Source organism: Martes martes (genome assembly GCF_963455335.1).
Source record: "Martes martes genome assembly, chromosome: 12".
NCBI classification, from domain to species: domain Eukaryota; kingdom Metazoa; phylum Chordata; class Mammalia; order Carnivora; family Mustelidae; genus Martes; species Martes martes.
In genome coordinates, this window is record NC_137900.1 from 57922290 (window position 1) to 57936058 (window position 13769).

Genomic DNA, 13769 nt, shown 5'->3' on the forward strand with positions numbered 1-13769 from the left:
ACCTTGTCAGTACAATGGTATAACTAGGAGGTATTTATGCATGTGTGCACGCAAAATACACACACACACACACACACACACACACACACAGGTATTTCATTCATTCATTTACAACTTCCATGAACATACAGTACCTGACTTTGTTTATAAAAATCCCATAGATAATTTTATTGGGTTCTCCTAATTCTTTAATTAGTCAGTGTTTAACTGTGACCTCCAATGAGCCTTTAAATTTTTGCATCAAAGATACCCATAAAGGGAGCGCCTGGGTGGTTCAGTTGGTTAAGCAGCTGGCTCTTGGTTTCACCTCAGGTCATGATCTCAGGGTCCTGGGATTGAGCCCCATATCAGGCTTTGTGCTCAGCAGGGAGTCTGCTTAAGGATTCTCTCTCCCTCTCCCTCTTCATCTGTCCCGCCACTCTCTTGCTCTCTTGCTTTTCACAAGAAATAATCTTAAAAAAAAAAAAAAAAAAGATGCCCATAAAGTACTAAAGATGTTCATAAAACAATCATGTGACCCCTGCTTTCTACCTTAGTAGTTGGCAAAAATTTTTAAATCACTCATAAATATAAACATATGTATTGACTGTTTCAGGTGTAGTTACACCCACTTCTAGGGCAGAGACCCATTAAATGGAACAGCAGGCAGAAGAGTCCCCAACCCCTAAATCATTTTTCTCTCTCCCCTTCTGACCACAGAGAGTACTTTGAGTTACAGTAAAGTTCAATGCATGTTTATAGTATGACTGCATTCTGCTTCAAAACTGAGGGCATGCCTACGTACAACTAAGAACCTGGACATTATAGGGTGCCTGGGTGGCTCAGATGGTTAAGCATCTGCCTTTGGCTCAAGTCATGATCCCAGGGGTCCTGAGATCAAGTTCCACGTCAGGCTCCCTGCTCAATGGGGAGTGTCTGCTTGCCCCTCTCCCTTTGCCCCTCCCCCCACTCTCTTTCACTCTCTCACTCTCTCTCTCAAATAAACAAAGTTGGTTTTTTGTTTTTTTTTTTTTAAACCTGGACATTATAGATAAAATAAACCTAAGAAGATTTAGAAGGGTCAAGAGAGGAAGGGAGACAGCTAGAAAACACAAAACCCTAAGAACAGAATGGTACTGAGTAACCTGGGTTTTCTTTTCATCTCCTATTACCCCAGATTTGAGACTGAAGGAACTGGCAACCGGAAATGCCTATGGACACAGATAAAAAAGTGTCTCAACAGAAGCCTACTTTACTCTCTCTAGTCAAAGGACCAGGAAAGGGGCAGCCTAGCAAGACAAAAACCTTTTAGACAATGGCTATTCTACTTCTGCCAAACATCACAGAATGGAACAAACAACTATGGTCTAACCCCAGCCCATGCCAGCAAAGACTGAGGGGGCACCTAGATTTCCACTTTAACAAAGCGTCTGCACACTCCCACCTGGCAGTGTCAGAGAAGGCCAAGGAGGGAGCCATGCTCTCAGCCCTGCCACACAGTAGCCACCCTTGCCTGTGATGTCAGGGCAGACCCTGTGGGGAGCCAGAACACCCAGCCCCACTCACAGAATGATCAGCCACCAACAGGTCCTGGCTATCCTGGTTCTGGGCTCCCTCTCATCCCTTCCCACCTCTACCCATTTTCTATGGCTGTTAGGGGAATCCCAGATGCTCTTCAACAGATGTTCTTCAACAGATATTTAACCTGTTCTCTCTTCATCCTACTCTTCGTCATGGTGAGCTGGCTACAAAAGAGTCTGGGTATGCCCGAGCCTCCATCTCCCTCAACAGGCTTTTACTCTTTCTTCTCTGCCACACACGAGTCTATGTCATTGGTCACCCAGTGGAAGAGACAAAAATTATGGCATGGGTAGTAAAGCTATTACTGTTTTAAAGATTTTACTGCCAACATCAACATATGCTACAAAAGGGAAGATGACTCAGTGAAAAACCTCTATTCTCAGTAAAATTCAGGAGGAAAATTAAAGAGGAACTAAAAAATTTCCCAGCAATTCTCCTCAATGAAAATGTGGAAGAAGTATTTTTAAATATTTTAGTCTCTAAACTTAGGTAGAAATTTTCTAAAAATGAGTGAATACTGATATAAAGTTGTCCTTTTACGTCCTAAAATAAGTGTTAATTTGCTTTAGACCACTGCTTCTCAAAACTATTTTTGAGCAAAGAGATTATGACTTTTCAAAATTATGGACACTATGGAGTTGGTCTACTGAATTGTAAGGTTCATCTCTGTGAAGTTAAAGTCTGCCTCATGCCTCAGTCCATAACAGTTCTCATTTTTTGAGCACTTACTTGATTCCAGGTACTGTGCTGAGCAATGCATATACCCCCATTTTATCCCCAAAACTGCCCTGTGAATTAAATACCATTACTTTCCCAACTTTATGAATGAGGAGACAGATGATTTAAGAGACAGAGTAACTACCTAAGGTCACACATCTTCTAAGTGGCAGAGATCCCAAGATGAAAGTCTCTGCAAAGGGTCTAGAGGAAGTGTGGGGGTGCTTGTATGTGCGTGCACATAAGCCTGTGTGTGCGTGTATGTGCGTGTTTCTGTTTCTTGACCTTCCCCAGTCTGGTTCCATGCTTCTGTGTTATAGAGGAAATTGCAGTAAAATGAAGGTCACTACCAAGAGGTTGAACTAAACAGACACACCACTCCACAGTGTGCGTTCCTACCCACACCTACAAACAGGCATTCTAATGTGCACTGTGCATGGGGATCTTTTCTCCAAGGACTCCGGATGTTAGAGACAGATTTGAGGGCTGTGTCTTGCCATGTTAGGGTGCAGTCCTCAGGATGAGCTACCAACTTAAAGGCCATCTAACTCAGTTTGCCCTTTTATAACTAACTAAAAACCTCACTCCAAGTATTAGCACTAATAACATACATTTTAATCTCACTGAGACCCAAAGCAGAATGAATCTGATGTTTACTGCAGGACAAAATTTTAAGCATGAGCTTAATGTTCTCATGCAACACTCAGAGCAATATGATAAAAGGCACCAACTACCCTCACATTTTGTTTGTTACTCATGGTCAGATTCTGCAAGAGTGACACAAATTAAAAGACTTACCTTTTCTTTAAATACTGCTTCATTCCACGTCTGAAGCCTTAAAATGGATTCATTCATCATGTTTTCCTTGTATATGTTTATTTTTTCTTTTTCAATTACCTCAGCATTGCTGGTCAGAAGGAAGCACTTGCTCCCTCTTGCTCTTCCTCTGCCTGTAAGAAAGTAAGTATTTGGTGTCTTTGACTTAAAACTCTGATAAATTTGAGAAGAGGTAAACAAAGGGGTACTCCTAAAATTCAATTCTGATTCACTGATACCCGCTTTCATAGGAAAGCTGAGCTGTTAGAGCACACACTCCCAATGCAGGTGTGTGCCTCCGTATTAAACTACATGTTAAGCCAGGGGTGCGGCTTAGGCTGGCTTCTTTGGGGTGTCGGTCTCCAGGCAGTGGAACAGGACAGCTACATTATCAGAAACACTGTCTTAAAGACAATCCAACTTGAACACTCAAGGAGGACACCGTGCGCACTCCAAGATGAATAATGAACAGATCCTCCTTCAAGACCCTTCAAGCAGGTGGGGAAATAGATATGTTCACAGTCACCAGAATACAGGTGGAAATCCTAAATAAAATAAGGAAGATAAATGTAAAGAAATATGGGAATTCAAAAGTTTATTGGCAGCTGGGGGATCAGGGACAGGTGATACAGAAGCAGGGGAAGAGGGAAGAAGTAAAACAAAGGTTATGAGTAGCCGTACGTGAGCACTTTCTTCGACAAGGAGAAAATGATGAAGTCAGGTTGGCAGAAGTGGATAATGAATAAAGGGGAAGAATGGGAAATAGGTTGGAAAGATAATTTGGTGCTGGATTGTGAGCTTTTTAACACCATGTAAATTGGGAAATACTGGAGTCTCTATACAGGGAAGTGACATGCCCAGAGCTGTTTTTCAGGAAGTAAAATGGCAGGTGTTACAGAAATTGGAAAAAGGAAGAGAGTCTAGTTAGGAGATTACCTAGTTCAAGTGAGAAGAATTCTATGGAGTATCTCTTCTAGAATACAAGGGCCCATCATTACCACAAGCACAACCATGAAGGGTCCACACGTTGGCTGCCAAAGTCTCAATCCAAGTGGGAATTATCTTTCCATAAATACGTCAGTCAATGTTGGTCAAGTAAACAGTACTCATCATAAACAAGAATTAAAATAGGGCATATATTAGTGGGCAAAACTGTACCCACACAATCCTGATCAAGTAAGCCGCCTTTAGGGCCAAAGATGCCAGAGTCCATGGTGCCAATGGTCCTACAGCCACAATGGCTCAGTAAAGGAGAAAAGGCCAGAAGCACAATGACTAGGACAGAGTATGTTTCTAAATGATAGACACACTCACAAATCAGAAAAATCACCAGCCATTTAGTAATGAAATCAAAGCTCTTCTCACCTCTGGTTTGAATCATTCTGATGACATTGCCCACATACTCATACAAGATGACCAAATTACACTCAGCAATGTCAATGCCTTCATCAGCAACTGAGGTGGCAATCAGAATCTTTTTATCTCCATCGGTTCTAAATGCATCCAATGCACACTTCTGTGCTGGGAGCGTCATTCCTGAGTCAGAGTCAGAGGGCATTCATTACACAACTTATCAAAGAGGGAACTTTACCCTTGAAAAGTAGCCATTAATAACAGAGTGTTATTATGTGCCAAATACTGTGATAAGTGCTTTATATTCATGATGTCAAAACACCCCTAGGCAGTAGGGCCTATCCTTGTTTTAGAGAGGACATTAGGGTGGTCAACAATTTGGACTCTGCCACAGACTGCCTGAGTTCAAATCCCAGCTGTGGTACTAACCAGCTGTGCAACTCTATCGCAAAACAAATACGGATTTTTTTTTTTTTTTTGCAAAACTATCAACAACCATCAACAATTCATAGTTTTTTGCAAAACAGTTCATTGTAATGCCTTTGCATGTGTATAGGATTTACAGCTGGCAAAACAGTGTCACAACTACTTAATGGAATTTCACAAAGCCCTTTGAGACTGATGTTGGCAAGTGTTACAATTCTCCTTTACAGATGAAGACCTTGAGGTTTTGGAAGTATGATAAACTCACGGGCTAGTTAGTGGCAGAACCAGGCCTTGAATTTAAGTCTGAGACCCTAACAGTGTGCAGTCCTCAGCCAGTGATATACTGAGAAGGAAAAGAATTTCAGTGGTCTCCACCTCCGAGTTAAGAGAATTTATAAAAGTTCTAGTTTTTTCCTGTACGTTGGCAGCCAAAATCTCCAGAAATATTTTGTTAAGGCCAAAACAATTTCTTTTTACCATCATTTTCTAGTGAATAATGAGCATGCCCAAGACAGACATCATACTTCATGAATTTCTAAACTTAGTCATCTACTTGTTCATCATTTATTCAGCAATTATAGTTTGTCAGATAAAAATACAATGGTTAAAAGGTCATTTTTATCTACAAGGATCTCATGGAAGAAGGATATCAATAGGAAGCTATTGATATAATTGGTATAATATTGATATAATAGGAACTGCATCTGTGGGATGGGGAGGAGAGAAACCTCTACCAGTCTTGGGGTTGGGAAAGGCTATTTGGCAGAAGCACAATAACTGGTACAGAATAAGTTTCTAAATAAATGTGGATGGATGGGTGATGGATGGATAAACGAACAAACAAGAAAATATCTTGAATGCTTATCTGTAAAGAAATAACAAAGTTTGAAAATCAACTCATGTTAGAGTCAGACGGCAGAGCTTTGAATTCCAAATGCAGTAATGTGGTATTGGACTTCATTTGGTAAGCCAAACTTTCGAAATCTGAATATATTTATTATATTCCCGAAGTTTAAAATCTGCACAAGGGGAAAGTGCAAGAGTGATGCCTGAGGACTGACAGGATGGGGACTGCTTATTAGACACAAAACTGAACAGGAGGAACAGAATGAGTATCTGTCCCCGCTGGTCACTGAGGGTTGGGGAGCACGGCTACGGGAATGTAAGGTGAGGGCTGGCCACCCAGGGATCCTCCTGGAGGATTATAGAGGCACCCCTTCATCCTTCAACCACTGTAGCTAGATTGCAATATTTTGTGCCTGAACTTTTTTTTTACATTAAAAAATATATAATACACATAAAAGCGTCTCTAGCTTAAAAAACAATAAAATAGAAACAGAACATTTTTATTTCCAGCTAATCTAAATTTACTGGTTGAAAATTAGAGAAAAAGAGTGACATGCTCAAACAAAATTTTAAAAAATAACTTTGGTTTCATCCGAAGGACCTATGGGAAGAGGAGATGTCTGTAAGTTTTTGTATTTGAGCACTGTGATGGCTTTTTGCTGTGGCTAGGCTGAACTACAGTACCCGGTTATTGATCTAGGTGCTTCTGTGAAGGGAATTCACGGATGTAATTAAAGTTCCTAATCACTTGACATTTAGGTTACAAAAGGGATTCATCCTCGGATGACTTGACATAATCAATCAACCCTTTGAAAGAGGGCTTAGGCATTAGTCCCAGACCTCAGAGACTCCAAATAGTTTACACCTGTGGGTTTCAGACCTGCTCCTGTCCACCTACCCCATGTATTTCGGACTTCCTTTGCCAGACCAGTTGTGCATGCTAATTCCCAAATCCCTATGAGTTTGTGTGTGTTTGTGTCCACACACAAGTAACATATATATGTATATATGTATGAGTGTATAATCACTTAATGGTTTTGCTTCTCTAGTTGAACCCTGACTAATACAAGCATTAAAAAAGAATTTGAATATATTATAAATAGGGACTCCTGGGTGGCTCAGTTGGTTAAGCAGCTGCCTTCGGCTCAGGTCATGATCCCAGCGTCCTGGGATCGAGTCCCACATTGGGCTCCTTGCTTGGCGGGAAGCCTGCTTCTCCCTCTGCCTTGCCTACCACTCTGTCTGCCTGTGCTCGCTCGCTCTCTCTAACAAATAAATAAATTTTAAAAAATGAATATATTATAAATAATCTTACAGTATCCTAACTCTAATTCACTAATATAGTACCTGTGTTCTGATTTGTTTTGCCACGTCCAGTCAATATACCAGGGTTTAGAAAGCTGAGTTCAGAATTTTCTTCAATCCACTTCTTCAAAGCCTGAAAATCAAAAGCAATTATCAGTTGGACAGTATTTGTGGGTTTGTTGTTGTTATTGTTGTTGAAGATTTTTTATTTATTTATTTGACAGAGAGATCGCAAGTAGGCAGAGAGGCAGGTAGAGAGAGAGGGGGAAGCAGGCTTCCCGCTGAGCAGAGAGCCTGATATGGGGCTCAATCCCAGGACCCTAAGATCATGACCTGAGCCCAAGGCAGAGGTTTAACCCACTGAGCCACCCAGGTGGCCCTGGACACTATTTGTAGACCACATTTGTGTAACTATTAATTCAATATTGATATATTGCAAGAAGGAAAAACTTTTAGTAAGTAGTTCTCTGACTGACAATCCTGAGAAAAAAAGCTTTTTGGAATTGAATTCTATGCAATTAAAATATAATGGTTAAGATCTTTGTGATCTGATATAATTTAATCTCTAAGACCTTTTTTAAATGAAAAAATGTATTTTTACTCACCAGCAACAAGCAACTACAAGTACAATTTACAATAGCATTAAAAAACTGACACTTAGGTATAAGTCTAATAAAATACGTGCAGAATCTGTATGCTGCAAACGACAAAACAGTGATAAAAGAAACCAAATTAGATGTGGTAGGTGGCTTCTCGGGTGGCTCCCAGTGATCTCCACCCGATGGTCTTCAGATTCTTGTGTAATCCCCTCCCTTCAAATGTGAACTGAACTTACTGACCTGCTTCTAATAAATAAAAAATGGAAGATGTGATCACTTCCAAGTCGAAGTTACAAAATGACTATGACCTCCATATTAGGCATACTCTCTCAATCTCTCTTGGATCACTCACTCTAGAGGAGGCCAGCAGCCATGCTCTGAGGCAGCCCTGTGGAGAAGCCCAGATGAGTGAGCTCAGAAGCACATCTTCTGAAGCCTTCACACAGCCAGGCAGATATGGTTGGAAGTTAAGCCTTTCAAGTAGGATCCTTGAAGTGACTATAGCCTGCTGAGAGATCCTGAGCCAGAATCATCCAGTTAAGTTGTTCCCAGATTCCTGATCTATAGATGTTGTAAGATAATAGTTTGTTGTTTCCAGCCACTAAGTTTCAAAGTAATTTGTTACCAGCAATATGTAACTAATACAGAAGAGAGAAAGATATACTATGGTCATGGATTGGAAGACTGTTTTGTTTTGTTTCATTTTTTAAAAGATTTTATTTATTTATTTGACAGAGGGAAAGACAGTGAGAGAGGGAACACAAGCAAAGGGAGTGGAAGAAGAAGAAGCAGGCTTCCCACTGAGCAAGGACCCTGATGCAGGGCTTCATCCCAGGACCCTGGGATTATGAACTGAGCCGAAGGCAGATGCTTAACGAATGAGCCACCCAGGCACCCCCAAGACTCCATATTGTTAAGATGTCACCCAGCTTTATCTCTCTATTCAATGCAATTCCAAACAAAATCCCAGAAGATTTTTCATATATGTGAATGAGCTGATTCTAAAATATAAATGGAAAGGCAAAGGAAGATAGCTAAAACAATTTTGAAAAAAGGAAAAAAGTTGGAGGACTCACACCATAAAGCTAATCAAAGCAGTATAGGAAGGGTGAAAGGATAAATGGATGTAGATGAATGTAACAGAATACAGAATCCAGAAATAGACCTACATAAAAAGGCCAACTGATTTTTCGAAAAGTTACAAAGGCAATTCAGTGGAGAAAGGACAATCTTTTCAACATACAGTCCTCCAGGAAATGGATAGCCACATGAAAAAGATAAAAAGCATCTCAACCCATACCTCAAAATAGATTGTAGACCTAATTGTAAATTGCAGAACTATAAAACTTGGAGAAGCTAACAAAGCAAATCTTTGTGATCTTGGGTAAGCAAAGGGTTCTTATATACAATACCAAAAGCACAATCTCCAAAAAGAAAAAATTGGTAAAATAGAATTTATGGAAAGTTAAAATTTTCAATCAGTAAAAGATATTGTTCAGAGAATTAAAAGATCAGAAGAAAATATTTTAAAATCACATTGCTGACAGAGGACTTTTGTCAGAATATATAAAAAAGATATTTTAAACACTCAACAATATCATGATAAACAACTCAATCAAATCCTATTTTATTTTTTTAAAAATTTTTATTTATTTATTTGACAGAGATCACAAGTAAGCAGAGAGGCAGGCAGAGAAAAGAGAGAGAGAGAGAGGAGGAAGCAGGCTCCCTGCTAAGCAGAGAGCCCGATGCAGGGCTCAATGCCAGGACCCTGAGATCATGACCTGAGCTAAAGGCAGAGGCTTTAACCCACTGAGCCACTCAGGTGCCCCTCAAATCCTATTTTTAAATGGACAAAAGAGGGGCGCCTGGGTGGCTCAGTCAGTTAAGCATCTACCTTCAGCTCAGGTCATTATCTCAGGGTCCTGGGATCGAGCCCCACTGCTCAACAGTGAGTCTGCTTCTCCCTTTCCTTCTGTGATCTCTCTGGCTCTCACTCTGTCTCATATAAATAAATAAAATCTTTAAAAAAATAAAAATAAAATAAAATGGGCAAAAGATATGAACAGACACTTCACCAAGAAAGATATATGGATGGCTTATAAGTTTATGAAAAATGCTCAAATGTATTAGTTGAAACGCAAATATAGTAAAATGAATTTTAAAACCCTAGGGAGATACCATTACATGCTCAGAAGATGGCTAAAATTGTTTTTAGTTAACAAAAAATTTTTAAAAGTATGAAGTCCTTGTTCCACAGGTACCAAGACTTACTATAAACTAGAGTGATGAAGATAGTAAGGTATTAGTATAAGGATAAACAAACAGATAATCAGAACAGAATAGGAAGCCCAGAAACAGACCCACACTTAATTGGGTGAATGCCTGATTGCAGAGCAGTGAGGAAAGGAACGTCTTTTCATACTGGGTCGATTTGTTATCCACAAGAAGAAAGAAGCTTACATCCACAAGTGCTCTGGTTTTCACAAAGAGGATGGTTCTACTCTCTGGGTTTAAGTGGTACTCTTCTTGCAAGATGAAGGAGAGATCTTTTAGTTTAGGGTTCTCATTGCTGAGATCCATGGAAACACTTTCCAGTTCCTTCAGTTTTTCTGCAAAAGGGGAACATTCTGTAAATGGCTTATAAAGTCTAGAAATTTAGAACACACTGTGACCTTATCTATAGTTCAGTTAATCTCTCAATCTTTGACCAGAATCCCAAGAGTAATAACCACTGCTTTAATGCATATATTAAAAATGCAGCAATAAATGCATACTTACTTTTCCCCAGACAGCTGGGTGCTCAAAGCATAGCAGCACACCACTGGGCTACATTTATGTATACTAAATACTTTGATATAAGCCAAACAAATTTATTAGCAGTAATTACCTTCAGGAAAAGGATTTGGAGAGAGGGAGAAGAAGGACTTACTTTTTATTTCAAATCTTCCTATATACTTCTTAATCCAAGAGCAGTAGGATTATGGGCCATCTCGGTTTTCTTCTATACATAAATTTATATATAGTATATATAAATTATAATCTCTTTAAATCATTAAAACACTTTTAAAAATATTTTTAAAGCTTTGTAAAATTACTAAAAGTTGAACCAAAAAATGTCACCACCTCTCAACAATGAGAGACTCTGGACTCTGGGAAACAAATTGAGGGTTGAAGAAGGGACAGGGAGGGGTGGGGGGGTAGTAACTGGTGATGGGCATTTGAGGAGGACACATGATCTGATGAGCCCTGGGTGATGTACACAACTAATGAATCATTAAATACTACATCAAAAACTAATGATGTATGTTGGCTAATTTAACTGAAAAAAATACAGTCTCTTACAGATTGAAAAAAATTGCTTCTACCTATTATAATTTCTATGGGATGTGTCCTTTGCAAATCCTATTTTTCCTTTTTCAAAATAAGAAATAGTGTAAGCGGCATATTTTTTCCATAAGTACCGTATTTCACTGAAGTTTAATAGTCCTGCTGTCTATAGTTGTCTTCTTAAGCCCAGGACAACTCCCTGAGCATCATTGTAAACTAAATGCAATACAATATAAGTATCCTGCCCTGGAGTCACCAGGCTCCAATGGCTTCTTCCTCTAATACCACCCACCTTCGAATCTACGAGTGAGGTCCTGCTCAGTCTCATCAAATCCTGCACTTCGGACATCAGCGAAGAAGTCTTTTAAGTAATCCAGAGCATCTTTCATCCGTGCATGCTCATTGATAATGAGGGCATCATTATATTTCTGTTTGAAATGGATACAGAGTTTCAACGTTTCCAGTGTCCAATGCATTTGCTATACTGACATTCGATTAGCTGTACTTAGCATGGAATTAATTTTAAAAATAAGCTCTTCTTAAATATATTCCAACTTAGTTTTTTAAGATGAGTGGTTTCTAATGGTACTGCAATAAAGCCTTTGGACCAAATACTATTTTAAAAAATTGTAATTAGCTAGGATCATTAATCAATTAGGATCATTTTGGAGTCTAGAATTCCACCTTGGACGGGAAAGATAAAATTTATAAGAAAAATGCATGTCAAAGATTAAAAAACAAAAAACAAAAGCAAATCAACTTCCACATCAACTTGCCTCTTGATTCAGACACTCAATTTAATCTCTTCATTCATCCAGAGCCATCAGTGAATTGCAACAGCACCTGTTCCAACTGCTGGCACTGACCACCTACCCCAAACATGCAACTAAGTTCTTTAAAATTCTATAAATGCATGCTGACTGAGTGCATTTTTAAATAATCAGAACAGCACAATAAGCAGAGGTGATGGTTATTGTTTCTCAACTTCTTGGTTAACCGGAAAACAACCAAAGACCCTGGATTTCTGAGCATGTGGCTTTGCCAAAGATAAGAAAACCCATGCTTCAAAATAGGGCAAAAGCAGTCGCTTACTGAACTCTAAGATGGCTGTCACCAATTGCCTATCTACAATCATGTTCATCATCCCCCAATTTTTTCCAATTGTGTCAATCATGGGAATGCTAGAAGCACATGGTATAGAGCCTCAGCATCTGTTTCTATCCTGTGACTACTAATGTTACGTTTTGGTAAGCAGACAGAGAAGATGCTGAATGGGATAACTTTAAAGTTTGCTTCAGAAGAACCCCTCGGAAAGTTCCTAAGTGAGCTCTTGGAATAGGGTGAGAAGTTGATGTTCTCCTGGCTCCCAGAGCCAACCTCCCAGGAGGTGCTACAACTAAAATATGTCGCTACAAAGAACCCACATACCCGCAAGTGGGAAGTGTACAAATACAGGGCTTTACAAATCCTGCTCTCTTCATCTTTGTCAGGCAACTGAAACACCATGCACGCTTTCTGAACAGAAATGATCCACTGCTCATATTTCTGTGTTCCAAAACTCCTATTTTGAATTTGAGATACATTTTCTGGAAAAAAGAAAAAAGTGTTTCATTGTGCCATGTGGTCAGTCATTTAAAGTTCTAAGCATGCCTCACCCTCCGATTTTCTTCCTTCCTCTCCATAAGCAGAGTACTTCTCCCGAAACAGGCAGTTTTCTGTAGTGAATCTGGTTGGCACAGGGCTGCTTACTGAATACTTACTCTGCACCAAGAATCAAAGTGTCTTACACTCATAATTTCACTCATTTTCACAAACCTCTGAGGTGAATGTTGTATTTTACATGTGAGGAAACCGAAGCTCAGAAAAGCAAAATAATTCACCCAAAGTGACATAGCTAGCATGGGGCAGGGGGTGCAGGAATGCAGATCCAGGTGTGTCCGATACTGAAGGCTGGCCGGCTCTGTGAGCTGATGAGCAAAGCAGCCCAGAGGTAAAATGATGGACATGAAAAAAATATCTAACTTTGCCTTTAACAACGAAGCAATGAATAAAAGTAATAGGTCTCAAGAGATTCATGAGGAAGGCATCTAAAAGCAAGAGAGACAGAACTCAACACAGTCTCCTCTGTCTTGATGTGAACTCAAGCTCTCTGATCTCCACAGCATCAGTCACAGGGCCCAGCAAAGAACAGGTACTCCAAAGATGCTTGTCATGGGTGCTTCTGTGTGTGTGCATCTCCCAAGCTATGCCTCAGTTGCTCAGTCCAAAAATTGAGCATCAGCTCTGGTCCAGGCTGTGTGCAGGGTGCTGGTGGTAAAAGGATGCAGAAGACAGAAGAAGCCTATTCTCAAGCGGCTCAGATCTCCAGGGCTCCCTGGGAAGAGCACAGTTTAGTAAAACTCACAGGCAAGAGCTCTGTTTCTGGGTTAAATTGCTCCTCGCACCCATTCATGTTTAACAGGAGGAACAAAGGAGGCTATTCAGACAAGTAGCATTGACATGCTTCTTTCCCAGCTCCAACTAAAAACAAGGTGGCCAGCAGTAAACCAGATGAATTAACAAGTATTTTTTGAATGTGAGTAGGTGTGAAAATGAGCTAAGCAATCTGGAAATGAACAGCTGACAGGATGTAGACTGGGGAAAGGCGGAGATAGGGAATTAGAAGTGGAAAGAATAAGAAGGTAGAAATTCATGTCTTCCACCCTTCTGCCACTCCCTAGTTCAGACCACATCATAATGCTCCTGGATAATATGACAGCCTCCTAAGTGGTCTCCCTACTTCTTGCCTTGGCCCCCCCAATTCACTGCTTACTCAGG

General features: G+C 40.0%; 1 protein-coding gene across 2 annotated transcripts in view; it reads right to left on the reverse strand.

Moving 5' to 3' along the window:
- RIGI (RNA sensor RIG-I) overlaps positions 1-13769 on the reverse strand; it is a 36921-nt gene that overhangs the window by 2020 nt on the left and 21132 nt on the right. For both annotated transcript variants that reach the window (XM_080819879.1, XM_080819878.1), the window contains exons 11-16: positions 12381-12538; positions 11245-11380; positions 10086-10234; positions 7066-7156; positions 4459-4629; positions 3076-3227 (exon numbers count right to left, since the gene is read on the reverse strand). In XM_080819879.1, the coding sequence (XP_080676005.1) occupies positions 3076-3227; positions 4459-4629; positions 7066-7156; positions 10086-10234; positions 11245-11380; positions 12381-12538 (857 nt within the window). The remainder of the gene's footprint in view (positions 1-3075; positions 3228-4458; positions 4630-7065; positions 7157-10085; positions 10235-11244; positions 11381-12380; positions 12539-13769) is intronic.